The following is a 22891-nucleotide window of genomic DNA, read 5'->3' as shown; positions in this document are numbered from 1 at the left end:
AGACCATTATAAATGATCAAGCATGGACTGCCCCTAGCTCAAGCAGCTGTCGTTCATATTATGTCACATGTGGGGCATCTGCAGAGTGTCTCAATATCCTGAGCTCAACTACATCTGGCTCTGTGACTATATATGGGTCTCTGTCATCGGTGAAGTCAAGCAGGCTAACTTGCTTATTTCCGGTTCGTGCATTAAAATCCCCCAACAAGAGGGTGTCTCCCTGTCTGGAGAACTCCGTGATGTCATCATGAATCGTCTCATATGGGCTGTTTGTCAATAGTGACCTCTCATACATATTCAGCTTCCAGATGCTCGACCCATCTTCATTGCATTGTGTTTCTTCCCTCAAGAGAGGGAAGAAACACAATGCAATGAAGATGGGTCGTGCATGCTCCTCTCTCCAGACCACAGATATAAGTGGTCTCAAGTGTGACTTGAAAAGCACAGCCACCCCCCCGGAGCCTCATACTCCGCTATCTCTCCTCAACTCCCTCCTGTGGGCTGACTCCCAAGCATATCTTGTTACTGTGGGTAGCCCTCTCTCAGGGCTCTTATGTGTCTCGGTGCAGAAGATCATATCTCTATTACTGTATGTCTCTAGTGTGCCATTACAATTCCATACTGCTATTTTCGGTCTGGTGTGTGCACACGTCCCCTGGGCTTGACACCGTCATAATACCCCATCTTCTTTCTCCCCTCTGTCTACTCTTTCTCTGATGATCACTTTGCCATCTCTGTAGGCAGCCCACTTTCCTGCTTCTCTTGCTGCCATGTCTCGTACCATTTCCCCCCTCCTGTGTTCCTGCTGTAGGAGAGTAAGGTCATCATCCAAGTACATTTTTGTCCCTTTCAAAGTTGTTCTCATACTCATGAGGGTAGATTTATCCATGGCAGTCCGAAGTTTCAGCACTAAAGGTCTTCTTGGAGTCTCCGCCTTGCCTACCCTCCAGGCTGTCTCACATGTGAGATTGACTCCCATCTTGGTGAACAAAACTTGGGCATCTGCCATTGGAGTATCTCCTACTGTCAAGCCTCTTAAGAACACGCTCAGAGCTTTGCTAGTCCTCCTTTTCTCTTCCTCCAGAGCCTCAGAAATGAATTCTTCTTAGGGGCTGCTGCTCCTTTTTTAACCACAGCTGTCCATTCAAGCATCTCCTCTTTCCCTTTAGTAATCTGTTGTGTAATTTCTGCATGTTTGCCATTCATTGTGGCCTGCATGGCAGCCATCTCTCTCTTGAGGGTTGCATTTTCCACTCTAAGTTCCTCCATGGCTTTGCAGCCCCCTTGTAATGAAGAGGAAAAAGGGCAAGTTCCCCCACGCTCTCCTCATTTGGGGGCTTACAAATGGGCAGGTGACCTTTCCAACAGGCGGCAAGTCCTTCTACATGGACTTCACCTCCTCCCTTAGCTCTTTCACACGCTGACATTCATAGGAGGGAGGCTTGAAGCTTGGACTAATGGCTGCAGCCTGCCATAGCATTGTACACTTGACTGAAGGAAATGCCATGTAGAAACAAGAACCACTGCAAAGCTTGATTGGCATGTTCCCTTGCCTTCAGATCCCAAGTAGTTTCAAGAGTGCCTTGGGGTAGCATGCCCTTCAACCCCTTACAAGAAGAAGTTGCGATCTATAAGGGTGAAATATCTAAATGCATATCAACATCATCTTATCCCATGAACAGTTTGGAAGCTACATTCATAGTAATATCAGGTATAGACAAAAATTATTGCAAGTATCTTACCTCCTGAATCACATCAGTGGCATATCCACATTCTCTTTTGCACACAAATCCTTAGCCTCTAGAGAGGTTGAGGGGTAGGCAAACACTCCTTGTCTCTTGATATGCAATATATGAGCATGGATCCTTTCACGTCTATCTTTAAAACCTTGTCCACAAAAATTGCATTGCACCCATGCCATTCCCAATCCTACAAATTCTTCTAATCCATCCTCACCAAGATCATTCACATATTCCCATTCGAAGCCCTTCACTTTCACCATTGTGTAGAAGTATAGAAATACTAGTACAATCTGTCAACTACTTCGCTCCTTTAAGGACGAGTAATTGAAACATTAACATGTTGCACCGGTTTCTTTCTTTAGACTATCATTGAAGATGTGAATAGAAAACCTTTAATTTTCAAGGAGCTCGTCTACAACTGCATTTAGGTTGTTTTGCTACCTCATGTTCCACATACAATGGGCATATCCTCTATGCAATCACAAGAAATACTTCCTAGAAGAGGTTGAGAAAGAGGGTCCTAAAGGAGCATGGGGACGGCACCTAAAATCCATTAAAAATATGAATGTGGCATTTTTTATATGCAAGCACATAGAACTCATTAGGATCAAGATAAAATCTTTCCAAGACCACAAAGATCCAAAACAATACATTGGATTCACAGTAAATGTATGTTTTAGGGGATATGGCTCTTACAGAAATAAACATGATTTAAAAAAATTTCAAGAATACAAGCATGACTTGAATACACTGTATAAGAAGAATGTGACATCAAAAAACTCGAGATTGGCCAAGTTGAAACAAGGCTTAAAAAATGTTGTTTCTATTCTTCTAAAATGTTTTCTTCTTTGGTACATTTCCATACCCAAAGTGCCCGTAAGCCAGCCAAAATGGCTATGACAACACTACCATTCCCCGGTATTGACAAAATAAGGTTTCAAAAAAAGAGGCCTATAGTTGCATTAGGAACTAGGATGAAGTATAGATGGTGAGACCATGACCTATAGAGAAGTCCAAGGTTTCTACAATGCAGATGTGCTTCCGCATTTTTGTGCATGGTAAAGGCATGTCTCTGCACGTATACCATGCTTGGATAAAATTGCATTCATTAACACCAATCTACAAAGCCTTCAAGTGTTTCATATATATACATCTTTATAAGACGAGAATATATCCAATCTTACAAATTAAAGTTTTTAAATAACCAACAAATAAACAATGAGAGATAGGGAAGACCAAGAGAGAAATAGAGAGAAAGGGAAGAAGGGCCTTTAAAAGAGACATGAAACAAAACTTAAAGTAGTAAAGAAAAAATACATATGAATAAGAAAAGCTTAACAAGCAAGGTATCCTTACCCAAGCATAAGCTTATATTTTGGTTTTAAAAGATACTGGAATCCCTTGGGTAAACCTAGTGCTTACTAAGCAATAAAACCTGACCCACAACAACAATTACAAAAATGCGGAAGAAAAAGTCTTAACAAGCAAGGTATCCTTACCCAAGCATAAGCTTATATTTTGGTCTCGATTCCCTTAAGCAATAAAATCTGACCCACAACAACAATTACAAAAATGCAGAAGAAAAAATAAAAAGAAGAAGAAACGTACGTGAAAAGAGAGAGAGAGAGAGAGAGAGAGAGAGAGAGCGCTTTATTAGCATTTGCAAAAGGTCAAAAAGGGCTATGAGACCAAAACTGAAGTTCGGCATGCTCATATAACCTGCATAGAAAACTAAAAGTGTCTAATATACCTCTATGTTACGTAAAGAAAAAGAAAAAGACTACAGAATGAAAACAGCAATTGTGTCTCAATAATGGAGAGTATGAGGTGTTTAGGCTAAACCCATTCGGATTCCTGGTGTCTCCAGAATATGTTTGATATCTGCATATGCCACCCTCCAATCTACTCTAATGGTCACCCAATGAGCATCATGGGATTAAGAACTTTGATGTATCCCTACAAATGGGTGAGCTCGCCGCTCAGTCCAAAATCAACCATGCATGAGCAAAGACGTAAGTGAGCCTACGAGGGTCCCATCGTGAATCCTAGTGTCTCTTAAACATGTCATAAATTTGCTTTTGTCGATACCTGGCTTGCTTTGTGGGTCTCACTTAGGGGCCCATGAACTTGCTTGGTGCTATGAGGGTGCAATTGTCATGATATGCGTACCCAATATTTTCCAAATTAGTATGCTAATCAATGAGATTAGTCAAGAGAACGATGTTGGGTCAAACATCTCTGTGATCCGAGTCATATTGAGTGAGACAGGGAGGAAAAAGGTTATGTTAAGTTTATGTCATTACCTAAGGGTAAAAAGGGATTAGAATAATTAAAGTGTAGGGCGAGGTGTCAAGGAACATTAGAAACTCTAGTACCTAAGGTCTAAGAATTAACCTAGGTCTTCGAGGGAATTGAAAGGGCACATCTAATGAGGTGTGACCACTTGTCTGGTCACATCCCATTTTCCTCTCCTTTTACTAGAAGGATGCTTCTCTCTCATGCAGGGTAGTACCCAACACTAAGAGAGGAAGCCTAAAGTATAAAACAAGTAGGATAGGGAAAAAAATGCCTGATGAAGAGGTCACGGGGCGCTTACTACAAGATCAAGGCTGTAGGAGGGATGGTAAACAACTGTAGATTCTAGCTTGAGTAGAAATCAAGAATTTGAGAAGAACTGGAGAATCTAGTTCATTACATTTGGTACTAGACCAGCAACAGTCCAGCGAAGGGACAGAAAGAGGAGAGGTTGTTCGTGTGGCGTACGAGAGAGGTTTGAGATAGAACAGAAAGAAGAGAGTGCGACAAAGCAGGCCATACACACATGCCTAAATGTATAAATACATTTAGCACACATGCAAGCAATGGCGACCATAGAGCAAGCAGGCCGTAAGGGCACAGAGCATTGCACACGACCAAGGCAACCAGGGAATAATGGTCGGCAAAGAAGGCAGGCCAATTGTCAAAGCGAAGGCCAGCAAACGCTAAGCAAGAGCAGAATCCGAGCCTGTACAATTTAGCACACGTGCAGGCAATGGCGACCATAGAACAAGCAGGCCATGCGGGCATAGAGCATTGTACATGACCAAGACAACCAGGGAATGATGGTCGGCAAAGAAGGCAGGTCGATTGTCAAAGCAACGGCCCGCAAACGCTAAGCAAGCGCAGAATCCGAGGCTGTAGAAGACAGAAGGCTGACCTTGGTCAAAAATCTGAGTGTTTAGAGAGTTCTCTTCTCTGAAATTTCTGTTTCTGTTTTTGAACGATAAATGGGCGCCCTAATGGGGTGACCCCACGTCGTGTGAATTCACCCTTAAATCATAACAATTTTGGAGAAAAAAGGACACCCGTGTTCTCCCTGACTGAAAGTAGGATCGGAAAAAGATTCTACAGCATAAGACAAGGAAAAAGGACTTATTTCAGCTTGTTTTTTCAACATAAATCAAGAGGGAGTTGGATAAATACCACCAACTTTACAACATTTGACTTTTGTTGTAAAATAAACCTCTGTATTGAGACTACAGCAAAGTCAATTTCCTCTTATTAATAAAAAGGAAGAATGGAAGGGATGCATAATAATGAAGTTGTCAAGTTTCCTCTATTGCCTTAAGGAGAGGGAAAGAACACCATCACCTCCTCTTGAAGAGGATCCATTACGTGAGACCTATACACAGTTTGATTATGTAACCCACGAATAGAATGACCCTTTTCTCCTACAAGAATCTCTTGATAGAGGGTTCTTCTTTGGAAATGAGAGGACAAATGAGTCCACCCAAGAGCCAGACAATGAGTTTACACCTTTAGCCAAAATCCCATGCACATGGATTACAATCCAATTGTGAAGAGAAGAGACGAAGATAAATTAGTTAATCAAGGTTTCCAAAGAGAGAATTCAAGTAGTTGATCACACTAGCGGAAGGCTATGTAGAGATGCATGGTAGACTCTATCTTCAGATGAGTAGATACATCATCAAGTGTTCTAAATTGAAAGAGAAAAAGCAGACTATCGGAAATCCAAAACTAGAGAAAACGATAGTCCTACATACGGAAGCAAGGAATAAGCAATTTAGAGCTGTTAAGCATGCAAGAGGGAGTAGATAGCAAGAACGTAGAATCCAACACGAGGTAAACCTTTAAGAGATGAAAAAGAGAAAAAGCTAGAAAGACAAAAATATACTTCATAGCGGAGCTTGCTTAAATTAAGAAAGAGGATTCTTTGGAAAGTACCAAGAGTAATTGAGAATTTGATGGTACCCAAGTGTAATTGAGGGTTTCCACATTTGGAGGCCATGGTACCAAGAAACAGTGTTATAGTGGCCAATCGACTTTAATCCTTGAAGAAGGTTATATTGGACACCCAAGAGCCTAGTGCTACTATCCCCTTACCACCCTATTGTTAATCTGCTTCAGCTTGGTAAACTAAAACCGAAGGCAATGTATTCCTCAATGCATTACTCTAAAATATCAAGAGGTATGCTACTATAGAAGAGTAGATCCAAGCTGGTCACTTGGGACTAGACCATTTGTTTATTAGAGAAGAGTAGTTTGTCACTTGGGAGACAATTTGTTTATTTTAAAGGAGAAGTTTCATGAGGTGCACAAAAAAGATAACAGGGACAACTACATGCCACTAACAAAGCTAAGTATTTTTACCCTTCCTTTTTATTATTATTTTACTAAAAGGAATGAATGAGATAAAATCAACCTAAGGGATTAGGTTTGCATTAGAAGCTTGAGGGTGAGTGGTAAGATAGCAAAGAGAAGAGAGAAGGGTTACCATAGAATTCTAGGAAACTTCTATTGACTATATCAGCATGTAGAAGACAATTCCACCTTTGCTTCCAGCATCATAACTATCAATGAAGATTTCAAATTACAAAAGTAGCCTGTCTAGCATATCCTCCTATACCAGATCGTATGTAGTTTTAGCCAGACTGAATCTCTTCTTTTCGTTTTTTCATGGGGCCAGACTGAAAATCTTACAGCACAACTCTTCTGAATATTATGTTAAAAATTTTACTCTTTCATACATTAGAAAAGGATTTGTGATCCTATCCTGTCATACAAATATCATAACAAAACTATGCTTGATGATAAGGAGGTTCTTGCAGGAAATTGTAAAGCATACAAATGATAAGGATGATAAGGAGGTTCTTGCAGGAAATTGTTAAGTGTGCAAATGATAACAAGCAGCCACTGGCTTTCAGAAATTGACAGGGCCAGAAAGTCCACAACAAGAGCAAACTGACCAAGTTGACCAGATGAATTGTCTTTTACAATCACAGCAACCAAAATTTGCAACAAGATAGCTGATTGAGCACATTCAGTTTGCAAAAAACTATTCTCTAAATCCCATGCAGCTGAAAGCATACCTCTGCTGCCGACTCAAAATCCAAAAGTTCAAGCGCTTCACCCAGCTCTACATGATTTCTCACGGGAAAGTTGAAATTTCGCTTGTCTCCCACCTGCCAATGTCTACTCAGCCCATCCAAAACTGGGAAGTTTCAAAATACAATCGCACATATCTGAAACTCATACCACTTTTCGAACAGTTGCTGCATCTTCAGATCCTAATGGTACACTTGGATGGGTCATGTTGGGTATCCGTTGCCCTTCCCGCTGAAGATGTTCCAACAATGCCGCGAGTTCAGCTTCAAGTCCCACTAGAACCTCCTTCAATCGCTTGCCTGTCCAGCTCAACATAATCAATCATAATATGTTCCCAAAATACAAATGCCATCAAATTTAAATCCAGAAAAGGATACATACCTTCTTCAACAAGTTCACTTCTCCTTTCAGGGTCTAATTTCCCCTTCATCATGTTTGCAACCGCATTTCTCTCCGTTCGTAGTTTCTCTACTTCCTGTATATTGCAAGTAAAAATCTCTCTCTCTCTCTCTCTCTCTCTCTCTCTCTCTCTCTCTCACTCATAATACCTATCTCCGCCCTCCTCAGAGGGGACCACCTGAGGCAGGAGTCACTCTTGACATAGCCCATCGGATACAAAGGTCGAGGAAACCACACCCTCCGCCACAGAGCAAGACAGCCTGACAGATGCAAATCCAAGAGATCTTTGCAGCCCACCAGAGAGCCACCACGGTGCCGGGCTTTGGTTTTTGATTCAGCTCCAGTTGTGTTTGAGCCTTTGAGTTTTTGAGATCTATATATCTAGATGAATCCAGAAACATGCCCAAACTCATTCTCTAAAAACACAACATAGTGCAGTTTCAATCTCATGATAGTCACTCATAAGGTTGAAAACCATAAACTCTGTCATGCATAGCAGGGACTAGCTACAATGACATCCCCACTGACATCATCAGCGCCCAACAGTGGGTGTAAACCATAGTATAAACATATGCTCTCACACATACAAATTCACACACCCACACATACTTGAGCATCAATTTATACAAAGTCTTCGTTCTGAGTTTCTATCGGCAGTGGGCACTAGGGAGGTGAAGGGCAAACTCAGCCATGAAGAAGGCTAGCACTAAAGGAGATGGCTAATCAAAAAGTGGTCCAAAATCTCTTCATTCAAGCTACAGCTGCTTGTGACGACTAAACGATTTCATTTTAGTCTCTCCCAGACGAGCATCTAAATCTAGCTGATAGGGCAACGCACCACTTAAGATAGAAAGAATTATCGCAATACTAGTAGGCCACAACAAACTTCACAAGGTGAAATTGGAGATATATAGCTTAGTTTAGCATAGCATTCTGCAAGGGCCCTAGCATGCCGTTTGCTTCAACGCTTTGAGGCTTATATGAGTTTCCATTCTCTTTGGTATACTTTGTCCCATAGGCCTACGAGGCCTCCTGTAGATCTATCTATCTATGTGTGTGTGTGTGTGTGTGTAACATGCAACAGTAATCTGATCGTGTAATTCACAGCAAGACCTTCTTTAAACCTTTAGCGAGGAATTAGCGTTGTACACCTTAGAGAGGGAAAGGAGATGAGGGTAGAGAGAGAGTAGAGTCGACAACCGATTGGGTCCTTGTACCCACTGAGGGCCCCCTCCCCCAATCAGGGGAGAATTTGCTTTATACTTAGAGAATTGAGAAATACAAAGAACAATCTTCGAGAGAGCACGGAACGCGCTTCTGAAGAGCTCACTATGCACACGTAGAGCAGACCCAAAGACCTGAGAGACAATGCCGACCAATACAGAGACCTTGATGCTGTCCACACTAACGATGTAGGACGCTTCTGCAAGGCAAGGAAGAGGCTTGTGCTGTCCACCGGAATGCAAGGTTTTATGAGAGCTGAGAGATGACTGAAATAAAGAGCCAAGAATGAGCTGTGTAAAACTGTAAAAGATAACTGAAAAGAGCTGCTGAAACAGACCCCAAACCTTACTCCGTTCGCTGTCCCGACTCCCCGTCTGATGCGCTGTGTGAACACCTTCCCCGAGGGCTGAACTAATGCCAAAGGCTGAGGCTGGTCAAAGGGCCACTGTAGGTGAGTGTGGCTGTTCAAAGGGGGCTGAGGAGGAGCTGTAGGAAACAGTTGTCGATGTAGCCAGTGTGTTACTTTGCACCCAAGTGCAGGGGTGCATGTGACTCTGTGTGTGTGTGTGTGTGTGTGTGTGTGTTGTGTGTACAGTCAGTGCAATGGCGAGCTCAACCCCTCCCTCACCCGTCCCTGTACCTTGCCCGCAACCTACTACTGCTACTACGCCTGCATCCGTACCCCATTTGTCAGCCCATGTACATCTTCCGTCTGCACTTGCCCCTTCCTTTGCCCCTGCGCAGGCCACACCTGCTGTACGGTTGTCTACAAGCTCCCCCCTCCATACAGGTTTCTTTACCGATTCTTTTTCCTTCTTCTGTACATGCTCCCATGTCCGTACAGCCAGATTCCGTACCAAATTCGTCTTCCCCTCTGTCTCTGCAGCCTTTTGCTCTTCTCACGCCGGGTCTTGTACAGTCTTTTCCTAATGTCTCTTCCTCCCCTCTTCCTGCTGCTCGACAGATGGCTCTTTCGTTTTCTTTGCTTCAGCCCCCCCTTCTGCCTCTGCTCCTCCTGCACGTGTCTTCTTTCAGCGGAAGCGTGCTGGTTTGCCTCCTTCCACCTTGGTTAAATCGGCAAAGTTGGATATCGCGGATGGTCCTTTGTCTTCCCTTCAACTAGACCTTCGCCATATGTGTTTTGCTTCTATCATAGATGTTCCTTCATCGGGTTCACAACTTGTTTGTTCTTTGGGCTCTGCCCTTCTGGTTTCCGGTCTTCGACAGGCTCAGCAGTTTGGGATCTGTCTCTACTTTATGGGCAAGGTTTTATCTGCAGCTCAACTTCATCGTTGGGCAGAAGTTACAGTGGGTCAGGATTGCCTTTCCTCCTTTGTCTTTCTGGGCAAAAGTTTTTATTATGCCCACTTCTCTTCGACTGATGTGGTGGAGTGACTTGTCAGTCGTGCTGGTATTCATGGGGCCGGTTTCTTTGCTTATGTGATGCCCTGGGATCCACTATTTGATCCATCTGCCTCTCTTCTGACTCACTGTCCGGTCTGGATGACCCTCAAAGCGTGTGCCTCTGCCTCTTCTTCAGCATCTTCCTACTCTTGCAACTTTTTTGGGGAGGCATCTACATGTTCCAAGACAGGAGTTTTTGCAAGCTACTCGCGATGTTCGCCTTTGTTGCAACCCGTGCCCTCTACTCTGGATCTTGATTTGGGATTTGCTCATCCGATGCGCATCAGGCTGCATTTTGCCTCTTTTCCTACAGCATGTTATTGGTGCCGGAAGGTTGGTCATTTTGCACGAGCTTGCCCTTCGGCTTCCATGACCACTCCTTCTTCAATAGTAAAGTTTACTCTTCCTTCTCCTCCGGTTTCTGCTAAGGCTTTACTGGATAAGTCTTTTTTTACTGCTCCAAAGCATTACTGGAGGAAGGTAGAAAAATCACAGGTTAATCTTTCTCTTGTTGAAGAAGTTCAGGATCTGGACTCCCGTTGAGCATCATCAGCCTCCTCCTCCTCTAGATATGGATGTACCCCTTGCAGAGGGGATCATACAAGATGCTGCACATGCTCTTTCTCAGGTTGATCCTCGAAGTGAAGCTGAAATGCCGAGCCCTGCTTTATCAAATGTAGCTCTTTCGTCGGAGGATACAAATGTTGATCTAGCTCCTTTACCTCTAATGCCTGTGCCCGAGTCTTCTGTTCGGGATGCAGAAGTGCCTTTTTTACTGGAATCTTTTCATCATGTTACAACAGGTTTTTGACCCTGTGATTCAGAAATTTCGGATACCAACCTATATCAAGAAGAATCACAAGGGCAAAAAACAGCTGGTTCTTATTGATGGTGTGGTTCCATCACTGCATCAATTTTTACAAAGCAATAATTTGAAGCTCGAGGATGTTGTGTTTGATCCTCCTCCAGCTTGATATGTAACTTTTTACTTGGCTGCCTCATGACTTTTGCTCTAAGGCTTTACTTGTGTAAAAAAAAATTCTTGTAGTTATTTGGAAAGTTTTTACCTCTTTTGAGGTTTCCCACACAGAAATATAAGATTTCACTATTAAAAAAAAGTGTGTGTGTGTGTGTGTGTGTGCTAGTTGAGGCTCTCTGTTTTTTGAGACCCTCATGTAAATTTTGCTGATAATATAATCATGGATTTACCAAAAAAAAAAAAGTGTGTGTGTGTGTGTGTGTGTGTGTGTGTGAGAGAGAGAGAGAGAGAGAGAGCTTCTGATGCATTCGAGGCACCTTGATTGCTGCATCACTACGCTAGGCTGCTTCACAATGCCACGCATGTGCCCCATAGAGTCGAGTAGGGAGCAACAATAGCAAATTTCAAACGTGTTTCATTGGCGCAAAGACTCAATGGGACCCTAATCAGGTCCACGCAAAGCTCAAATTATTCATGAATGACACAGGACAGGAATAACTTAGATTACTCATGAATGACATAGGACAAAAATAACTCCAGAGACATGAAGTGTAATTCTCTTTCTAGATTCAGTTTCAGTTTTGGTTTCGAGACTAGACTGTTCACTAGCACCTCTATTTCCCCTCTAATAGGGGTGGGGTATTTTTATATATGATGTACTTCAGTCTAATCTCCCTTCCTGAAACACTTGATCATAGACTTCTTCTTCACCACACTCGGGGGATGCAAATCGGTACGTGATCGTAAGCCCACTTTTCAGAAACGCACCAAGACAACTAGGAAGTTAGCCACAAGATCAACAAGCTTTGTCCCATTTGAAGCACCCTAATTGCAATCTAGGATACCTCAGGGTGCCCACGTGCTCGTTATTCAAGGCGGAGCAAGGGGATACCAATACCGATCTTCAGAAACACCATGATTTTTGGTGGGACCCTAATCAGGCCTGCATAAAGCTGAGACCACTCAACAGAGTCTCATAGACAATCACAGTGAGTATTGGTTTTTATCTCTCTTCTCTCTCTCTCTGCTCAGGTTGTTGTCGCTCTACTTTGATAGTCGTCACTCATCATTGATCATTGTTGATCCATGATCGTTGTTGGTCGTCACGCACTCTCCTCAAGTTGTCGTTGCTCTGCTTCAGCCTCTACTCGTCTCATTTCTGCACTGTATGATATCGTCAGCAATCTCCCTCAATGTTTGTGCCCCCCCCTTCCATGACACAGTCAAAACAGTGCGGGATATCCTTAAAGACTGCTTGTGGACATGCATGTAACAGATGGACTGCCTAGAGCAGATACTAGATGCCGTTAAGACTGAGAATGAAGGCCTAAAAACGATAGTATAGGATCTGGCCTCAAGCCTCAAGGCCCTTCAGCAGGTCACATGCATGACACAGCTGGACAGACTAGAATAAGGTTTGAAGCGAGAATGCAGACTTGAAGAAAATGGTTGAAGACCAAGCCTGAAGCTGCTTGAACAACAGCTTACATGCAACAAAACAGTGGATTTGCTGCTCAAGGATCAGAATGCAGTACTTAAGTTTCTTTGGAAGAGCTCAGAGCCAACCACGGACAAGCCTTGGAGGAATCCAAATAAAATGAAGACCAAAATGACAGTAAAATGAGAGGAGCATACCAAGACAACCCAATAATGGTCCCAAGTGGCTAAGGGGCAGCGGCCTATGAAAGTGATCCAAGAAACACTCAAGGAGGATACTAAGAGAACAACGCGAATATTTCACTATGCGTGCCAAAGGAAATGTGACAACCTCACCCTTAGATTATGACAGCCTTAACAAACGCTATGGCTTTGCCTTTGGCATGCCAAAAAACAAGGCACTAATCTCAACATGGTCGGGAAAGGTGAGGATACGGTCAGCTCACTGGAAACAGCCAGAAACTTCATGCATGCCACTTTTGGGGTGGACAAAAAACAGATTGTGAATGCATGGAGAGTGCAGAAAGATGAGACAAGAGAAACCATTGATTGTCAAATTCAAGGTCGGCCTTCTTGGTCATTCATTTCATCCTCCATTCAGGGCTCTTCGAGGGCAGAAGTCCCTCAGCCAACAGTACAGGATCAGAGGGCCAGCAGCATATCTGTCCCTCATCCACGATCTCCACAAGGATCATTTACAGACCGGTTCAGTCTGGATTACAGCAGCAGCTAGGGTCTGCATCCCGCAGCCCTCAGTACACAGATCTACAGCGAGGGTTCAGCTCCCTCCCTAAAGTACTTCTACTTCCTTTTGCACTGAAGGTTGAGTCCCTTCATACAGTACTTAGTCTTTCAGTTATTACAGTTGTATTCAGTCCTATTGGGCAGACATTATTCCTTCCTCTTCGGAGGCCCCTTATATTCCGCCCTCAGATTCTTACACTCACTCCACAGTTCCACTTGTGTATGCGTGCATTATTCTTTCCGTTCAGCTTCCAGTGAGTAGGAGAGAGAGTGAGTGGGGCATTCTCCCTGCTACGGGCCCCATCGTCCCCCTAAATAGGAACACACAACCTGCGGGACAACTAGTGCTTGGTCTTTTGCATTTTATAATGGGAATGGGAATTTGTGGTCTTCCCTAGGCAACCTTGCGGAGAACTTCTAGGAGAAGGATCTCATAATGTACACCGAGACACTAGAGCCCTGAGAGAGGACTACCAAATACTCATGGCATTGCACATACAGGTCAAAGACCGCACAAATGAAGGAGTACGTGGGTCAGGAGTAGAGGTAGTTCTCTTTCGCTCCCATCTACAGACACATATCACAATCACTTACAGATTAGCATGCCCATAACCACATACATCAGATTATGATATGATGGCCTCAACAAGAGGAAGGAGGTCTTGTTTCTTGGTACTTTATGAGGACATTCAAAGATAGATACAGACGATTGGGCAAGGTCCTGCTCATCAGGGACTAGGACCAGAGACACACAAGATCCTAGATTTTCAAGGAGATGCCATCTCACTACAAGGCCTCCAGCTTCGAGAGTTCATGCGCAGGTAGCAGGACACACACACACTGGATCCTGCATCAAGCAGTATGGGAGAACCTTGCTACATATGTGCACCAATCATGAGCTACTCATTTAAATGATGGGTCACAAAGGTGGCCATGCTCAAAGAGATATATGTGTAGCCCACAAGATGGCAATCACAGTGTGGTCTACTACATCATGGGATCTCTTGCTTTCACGTCATAGATCTCTGAGCTTTTACTACACCCACTTATGACAGAAGCTGACCACTCACACTTATCCTTTGACCTGACCCTCCCACAACCCATACAGGACACCCATCAACCTACCTCTTCCACATACTACCAGTACGACTTTGACCATTCATTAGGTCACTTCATGGCAGCTATTTTTAGAAATATGAATCTCTAAGGCCACTGGCTCATGTAATAAGGGGCTAGCTAACCTCAGTTATATGTTCAGTTTGTGGGTGAGTGAGCCACCACACATGTTTTGATTGTCACGAGATGGTATTCAGAAATAAAAGAGAAAACAATTTCCACTCTGGTTAAAAGAGTTTTGACTTCAGTCAAGGAGCGTTGACTTTGGTCAACAAGAGAGAAGTTGTTTATGTTTATCAATGTGCATCTTTAGGACACCCCAAAGGACTAGAATTAATCCAAAGAATTAGAATGCATGCATTGGCTAACCCCTAACGGTTTAAAGTGTGTTGAATATTGTTTTATTAGTGGTAGGACCTCGGAGAGTACAAAAAGTCCAAAGTTTTAAGGGAGAAAGCACAAAAAGCAGGTCCCACAAGAGAAGCAGATATGGAACGCCCAACTTTTGGGAACAAAAGCCACGGAAACGGGGGTGACCAACCTAAAAGAGGATCCACAGGGATAAAAGCAAGGAGATTGCCTATTCGGAGAAGAAAGCTATTGCTTTCTAGAAAAAGTAGTCCTATTTTGGTTAAAAGCAAGCCCCAGCCTTTTGAAAAAGCCTAGCTTTTTGGATGTGTGCCAAGCTTATACATTAGAGAGCAATCCTACTCTTTCTATTCATGTGAATTCAATAGCTCCCTATGTGAGCCAGCTTTGTATCAAGCTTCCTTCATTGAAATGAAGATCTCTAGCGGCCGGGGGGGGCTTATTCCTGGCCCCTAGTGCGTGTGCCTTGTCCTCTCTCTCTCTCTCTCTCTCTCTCTCTCTCTCTCTCTCCAAGATTCCATTGCTTGAATTCCAGCTTCAACTATAGTGGAGAGTTTAAGAGAACTTTAAGGCCAAACCTCAGTAAAGAGGGGTGTTCACCGAGTCCAGCTGATTTCAAAATCAGTGTTTACACAGCTATATGTTCCGAATCATATTATCTCAGTTCTGGTGAGTTTTAGTTATAATATCCGAGTTATATTGTTTCTATTATGGAGCCAGTCTCTTTCAATCTATCTGATCAAGATTATGGGTCTACAATTTTGCCATTGCAAAAGAGTACAAATGTCCCTTACGGAGTTTGGGGAATATAAAGGGGATTTATATACTCCATGGTCCAAAAATTGGTCTCACAATTAAGTCCAAAGCAGTTAGTTTATATGACTTAAAGTGGTACAGGTCATGAAGAGTGAAAATCAGTCTTTCTCAACCCTAACCACAAGCTCTATAAGCAAAGAAAGCTCCATACTGAGCTGTTTGTGGACAGTTTTCCCAGATTTTTCCCAAAGCATGTTAAACCTGTTCTATGGTGGACATATCAGCTCGACAAAGCGAATTCAGGGATGTTATAGACAGTTTTGGGACCAGAGTCGTTCTCTTTACTCAGAGCGACTTATTACAACACAAGGATAACTTTTGCCCTATACTAATAAAATTTCCATCATTAAAGTTCGATGGTCATATAATATTATTCCACCACCAGCATAATTGCATGAGTCGGGGCTTCTGTAAGCCAAAGAAGAAGCAGTCAACTCCAAAGGAAAGAAAAGGGGCACGGATATGCCAAGGAAGAAAGGCGTGTATACAACGATATCAAATCGTAGAAAGAAACGTCTTTGAATTGTATCCACTAACAACTATCGTGTTTCTCAAACGCAGAGGGGGAATATCATGAGCATCCCAAGGATCTGAAAAGAGTGGATTTTGGACCCAGATAATCAGGAGCAGGTATCTTTACATCCTAAGAAATTAAAGAGAACAATTTTGACTCCTGTCAAAGAGCGTCGACTTTGGTCAACCAGAGAAAAGCTGCTTATGTTTATCCATGTGCATTTTCAGAAATGAACCAGACAGAGGGTATCTCGTAGCGGAACAATGATAGAGCGTCCCAACAATTCATGCGGAAGTGTTTAACCACAAAATTCAAAAACTTCTTTACTTACGTGTACTCAACAAACGTGTGTGTAGACCAATAAATAGACAATGCTCCAAGAGAAATATACAACCAAAAAAGATATATTTCCGTCCTCAACAGACACAATACAAAAGAGTTCAGAGTCCCACTAAACCGTGGTCCTCTATCCTTACCAAAAGTTGTCCTACTACCTCCTTGGCACTTCTAGATTCCTGAACCCGCGTGCTCCCCAATGAGCTTCTGCAGGCTTGGTCAATTGTGCCAACAAACACACCTCCAAGCTATCCTTCCAGACAATCACCTGTGAGGCAGTGAATGCCTGGAAGACTTGACATCCTTGCTGCCCTGATGTGCAGCCCATGGTAAGGCCTGAGCTTCTTCTGATCCATGTACCTTGCTGTCCTGGATGAAAGCCAAGGGTGCAACCCTTCCCAGAGCTTTTTGCCTGCAAGTCCTTGCCACCTTCCTTGGTCATGTAGAAGCCCTTCTGACTAGCTGTGTACTGCTCCAATCTGCTCCCTGAAAGCTGTCACACTGGATGATTTATGAGCCCTTATGGCTCTCCTTATATAGAACCAAAGGGCTTTGAAAACAACCGACCCAACAGCCTCCTATTGGCCAACCCGCTGCCTCAAAGTGGCCGACCCATGCAATCTGCCCCACCAACCCAGGTTTCCTGAGGTATGGCTGGACCTGCCTGGACATGTGGCAGGCTGCCACTTGCCCTAGGCAGTCCTGCCCATACCCGACCTGATTTAGACCCTATACCAGGCCCAAAGCCACCTCCAAACAGGTGCCCGCTTGCTGTTACTGTTCCTTGACCTGTTCCAGGCCCGCACGACCTGCTGCAGCTACGTACACTGTGCTGGATGCTTCCATACAGTCACATACCATGGTGCCACCTGTCCCGGGCCAGATCGAGGCCCATAAACAGGGCATACACCTGCTGTACTTCCTCCTGGACATGCCACGTGGCATCACGGCATTCTTTGGCAGGATTCCATGCACCCATGCATCCCCGAATCTGCTCCAGGATCTTCTAAACAGCCAGGTACCCTTCTGAGGAATGCTGTCCACATGGCAACCCGTGTGCTGCCCATGTGGCAGCCCTAACCCTAAGTCTACCTCCCTTACGCTCTCCTCATATAGCTTACAGAGTAACATTGGCTTCCATTTCCAACACATGGTATCAGAAAACGCTGCCCTTGCCCCTCAGCACCTCTCCCACACCCATGGACCATTTCAGCCGCGATAACAAAAGTCAGGAAGAGAGTTTGCAAGCAGCTCGTTTTTGGACAGCTACACCTCAGGAGACCTCCAGGCACTGCTCCTCAGCTAAGCGACTGATTCTACATCAGTTTCGTCTGTTCCAAGTGGATTCTCTGAGCTGGTCGAAACTTTTTTGGCAGTTTTCACCTCCTGCGCAGACCTTCTACAGCTTCTAGAGCAGTTTTGTCACATTTCGAAGCAGACTTTTAAGTAAAAATAGAAGTTGGTCGTCAGTTTCAGGCCTTGTTTTGTCATACCTGCTGCAGGTCATATCCTGCTGCAAGTCTAGGCCAAGGCGCCTGCTGCTGTGCACTCCTCCAAGCGGACGACCTGTTTTTTTGCTAGTTTTGAGCTCTCCAGACAGCTGCGAATCAGTTTTATGCTGTTCTGGAGCTTTGCAGCCAGCTTCTCTTGCAGGTCGAAGCTGTTTTGCATCTGCTACACGTGGTTTGAGGTCATTTTTGAGACTGTTTGCTGTTTACCAACTGGTTGACTCTTTCGGGGACTGTTATCAAGTTTTAGGAGCTGTGTACTTGCCAAGGTTTGAGTGAGAGAAAGAGTTGTGCTTCAATTGGAGCAATTTTCAGTCACTGTTTGCACTGTTTTCGGAGGTGTTTTGCAGCCCATTCTTAGTACATACAGTTTTCAGTGGGTATATGCTTTGTTGAGCCAAGCATTGGCTAGTTTGGGTAGAGATTCCGAGTTTTTTGTGTAGTGTGTTCGCAACAGGTGAACTTGACAGAGTTTGTTGCCTGTGTGCACTTGTTCGAGATGGCACAGAATCCGAATGATATTTCTAGTGTGCTTGCCACGAGGATAAGTTGGATGGCACCAACTATTCTCCCTAGAGTTTTATGGTCAAAAATCTTTTAGTTGCCAAGAGACGTAGGGACTACATCACTGTAATGAAGCCTGTCCCTGTCCCTTGCACCAGCCACTTCTCCGCAACAAGGCAGAGGGTCATGAGCAGCAAGCACAAGCACTTGCAGATAGCACTCCTGAGCAAAGGAGATGGGATACACGTGATGCACAGGCCTTAACCTTAATCTCAATTTCAGTGAAGACGTCGATTATACCTCACATTTGGTCTTGCCGGACATTGAAGTGTCCTTGGAAGTTGTTGGAAGCTATGTATCAAGCTCATAATCATTTTTGTGAAGAGAGCTTGATTCTATGCACATGACTGAAGAAGATCCTGTGGCAGATCGTGTCATGAAGATTCAGAACTTGCGTGCACAACTCCTGAATATTGACAAAGTCATTCTAGATTCACAGCTTGTCTCCACTACAATGATCTGCCTACCGGAGCCATCTTTCATTTCATACGTCCCTTAACTTGTCTTAAAGGAAAATTGCAACCGCTCACCTTTCAGGAGTTGGTGGGGCTTTTATTGCAAGGAGAGCAAACGAGAAGGAATATGTCATTGCATGCACATGGTGGAGAGCAAGCTTTTGCTGCGAAAGATAAGGGCAAAGCCAAACATCAGCCCAAATATGATGCAGTTCATACTTCTTGACATGCTTGTGGTAAGGATAAAAAGGATAGGCCCAAGTATGATGCAGGTGATACTTCTAAAGATGCTTGAGGTAAGGATAAAAAGAATGCTGGAAAGCCTAAGAAGAAAGGAAAATGCCATTATTGCAAAAAGCCAAGTCATCAAGACCCAAGAGGATTGCAAAGGAGATGAGAAAAGAGTTTGGTATGGTTGTTTTAGGCTCTTCATCCACTAATCTAGGAAAAGATTATGCCTCAGCTAATCTTATAGAGCATGATTGGGCCTTTTTCACTTCCTGCTATATGCCTCTTGGGTGTCACGCACATTCAGTGTAAATGAAACTTCAAACATGTGGTATTTTAATAGTGGTGCAATCAGACATATCCCAACCAAGGACATGTTTGACATGTTGTCATTTGCTCTTGTTAGCAAGAAGGTGTCATGTGCCAAGAATTCTTCTTATCCTATTATAGGATTGGAGAGATTTTGCTCACAGTTGTTGCTGGCTCAGATCTCTGCATCCATGATGCTTGTACGTCCCTGGGACAAATAAGAATTTACTTTCAGTGTCATCTTTCACAAGAAGAGGGTTTCAGGTCATCTTTGAGAATTATAGATGTATGGTTCATGACAGAGAGAGTGACTATGCTTTGGCATTGACATGCACACTTTGTCACCGTTTATTTTAGCTTGATGCATATGACAATAAGATGCTATCATAATTGCCTTATCATGGTTAACCTATTAAAATATATCATGCTCCATGGATGCGGACTGATCATAGAACAATACTAACCCAAGATGTACTACATATAGGCATGAATGTGACTAGCCTATTTACATCCCAAGTGAGTACCAAAAAGGGGCTGATCTGCTGTTGCAAGTGCTCTCTCCTACAAGTCACACTAGATCTTACAGATTACGTAGTAAAATAGGACGTTAGCAAACCACAAGATGACCTCCTTCAATCACCAACCACACTTGCACATGCTGCAACTCCACTTCAATCGAGATTAGCAACATCGCTACTTGCCTGCACCGCCCAGGAGGACATCCACGGTATTGCAGCTCTCCTCTCACCACCGGAATGGATGATAAGCTCACTATCTTCATTGTCGAGATTCCAGACAGATGAAAACAACTTGCCGCACCAAGACAAACACCACACCTCACAGCACACCCTTGCATGGGTAATCCCACATGTACCATTTCTCATTGGATAAGGATTTTTGGTCCTTAACCAATGTTTTGGATGAAAGATCAGTCATTACCTATTGTATAGTCGAATAGGCCAAATGATAATATATCATCTCCCTTGTCTTGCTGTCTGCCCTTGTCAAGGGAGAGCCAGCCCATGTGCCCTATAAGGCCCCTCATAGCGTCATTTGCTGGGCCTTCCAGCCCATGTGGCTGGGTTACCTTGGCAGCCCATGTGGCAGCTAGATCTGGATTGACCCACTCCCATATGGCTGTCTGGGGTGCTGTTGCATATGCAGCCCATGTTGCCACCAATTGGCAGCCAGTGACAGCCCACAAATGTCTAAATAATGAGCCACCTTTGTGGCAGCCCAAACTAACCTTTTGCAGGCATATGGGAGGGGACTTAGCCAACTACTTTGACACCTCCTCTCAATGACCTAATGTGAGCACACCCACTAGTCAAATGAGATGCTCCATTAGCTCCCGTAGGAGAGCACTCAGTAACAAGTTGAAGGCATCCTCAAGTATCGGTTGGCACACTTGCATAATGTGGCACAAAACCTCCACATGCTCCAACCAATAATGAAACACCCGGTCCATTGGAAATCTCCCCATCTCATCCATGAACGCTATGATCATTTACTTGGAAAGTTGTGTGTGTGTGTGTGTGTGTCTGAGATGCACTTAAATCAACATGCTATACATTTTACAAAACATATAGACATGCTGAGAATGGCCAGGAAAAGGCAGCAAGAGTCGGCCACGTGAAGGCTAGCACTTAAGAGGCGATCTAACCACCCGCAGTCCTTGACGTAAGTGGAAGGTCTCTTCCCATCACAACTGAAAGTACCATCTCTCTCCCGCCCAATGATCCCCATGCCCACAAATTTTCACAGCAACATATGGATCGTCTCCGTCGTACCTGGCCTAGGGTGATAGATTTTTCATAAAGTTGGACGACCAACTCCACGTCAGCACTTGCATTTCTGTTTCGAATGTTCTCGGCAACGGCGTCTTTGTTGTCGCGAATCCATTTGAAGTCCAGGCTTGCCCGCCAGGTCGGGCTCTGGGCCTGGTGTTCGCTGTTCTCTGAATGGAAATTCCATAAAAATTTTACTTTACGAGTGGAAAACGTGAAGGCGAACAAAGGCAAGGCAGAGAACTCACCCGGGACAGCTGGAGAGGAGACAAATGAGGTTCCAGGATTCTCGGTTACGACACTGCTGCTAACAACTGCCGTTCCGAAGCTCCTGCAGGAAGCTGGGGTCGTGGGGGGGTGGTCTGGATGGCTTCTCTTCTCGAATGATTTTGAAGGTAGAGCGACTAGGACAAGGTGTTTGATGGGTAGAGTGGAGTAAGGGAGGGATCGGAGGAGGGAGGAGGAATGGGGAAGTGAAGCGGCGGAGTGTTGGAAGCTCCTGATGATGTGCTGCAAAGAAGCCATAGCCATGATTGCTTGCAAGCTCTTGGATTTGGAGATGTATCGACTCGAGAGTATCTTTTATTTGAATTTCGTAATTTTAGCATAGTTTTGATTTTAGAAAATTAAATTTTGCACACATTAATTTAAATATGGCACTTACCACTTTGCATTGCCAGCATGACCCATCTACGACGGGCTAGAGACTTGCTCCGCTGCGTCTCTACTTACATATGCTAGTACAAACTTATTGTGGTCTCGGATTGGATACTTCTTTGGCCATTTGTGGTGCTTAACGTCACCTTAATACCTCTCAAGGTTGGCACCACTTGGTTAAGGGGGCTAAGATTGAGGCCACTGATCTTGCAGTGAATGAAGTCAAGAATCTTGTAGAAGAGAATAGCAAAGAGGTCAAGGTTGAGGGACAGACCTTGTGGATTTTCTCTTGGAGAAGCGATTCATGTAGGCAGTGCCTCTTCCATCCATTCATGTCGGAGACATCAATGCAAAAGACTGATGGCCACTTTAAAAAATACATCTGCTCGCAACCTCCTTCAAAATTGGAAGGGAGGGGGAGGGGGGGGGGGTGTTGGGCAAGGCATGCCAAGAGAGGGTGCCACATGGCACATTTCCTAGCTCCCCCTCCACTGCGGCTCCTCCTGCCACATGGCACCTCTTTCTTAAGAAATAGAATAAAAGCATCATGACTCTTGCACCTTGCATGGGAAGATAATGCATCTCATGTATTGTAAGAAGCATGCCTTCATGTAGAGCTCAATGCCTATGTGTCCATTATGATAATGGAGAGATTTGAGATAGGCATAACACAAAGGTCGACATGTCAAATGGGGTTGTGTCATGAAAGGCCACATGAAGGTTTTCTCTCATGATATTGCATGGGATGGTTAGATGCGAGACATTGCAAGTTATGTGGCTGGAAGATTTGTGAACGAGTCCGCTCACATGAAACCCTCCTCTTGTAATACAGAACACAAATTAGATATAGAAGATAGATAGATGTCATCTATGTGTGTGTGTGTGTGTGTGTGTGTGTGTGTGTGTGTGCACGACACG

General features: G+C 44.0%; 1 protein-coding gene across 3 annotated transcripts in view; it reads right to left on the bottom strand.

Moving 5' to 3' along the window:
* The window catches only part of SRS (Seryl-tRNA synthetase), a 28519-nt gene extending 6647 nt beyond the window's left edge, over nt 1-21872 (bottom strand). For 2 of the 3 annotated variants that reach the window (XM_087380268.1, XM_087380267.1), the window contains exons 1-5: nt 21565-21872; nt 21320-21486; nt 7509-7602; nt 7278-7426; nt 7112-7204 (exon numbers count right to left, since the gene is read on the bottom strand). In XM_087380268.1, the coding sequence (XP_087236394.1) occupies nt 7112-7204; nt 7278-7426; nt 7509-7602; nt 21320-21486; nt 21565-21847 (786 nt within the window). In that variant the 5' untranslated portion in view covers nt 21848-21872. The remainder of the gene's footprint in view (nt 1-7111; nt 7205-7277; nt 7427-7508; nt 7603-21319; nt 21487-21564) is intronic. The other variant, XM_087380269.1, reaches the window with a different exon arrangement.
* Between the last annotated feature and the right edge of the window lie 1019 nt (nt 21873-22891).

This window comes from Dipteris shenzhenensis, chromosome 10 (genome assembly GCF_047967505.1).
Source record: "Dipteris shenzhenensis isolate YYH24624 ecotype China chromosome 10, Dip_SZ_1.0, whole genome shotgun sequence".
Taxonomy (NCBI): Eukaryota; Viridiplantae; Streptophyta; class Polypodiopsida; order Gleicheniales; family Dipteridaceae; genus Dipteris; species Dipteris shenzhenensis.
This window is presented reverse-complemented; position numbering and strand designations above follow the sequence as displayed.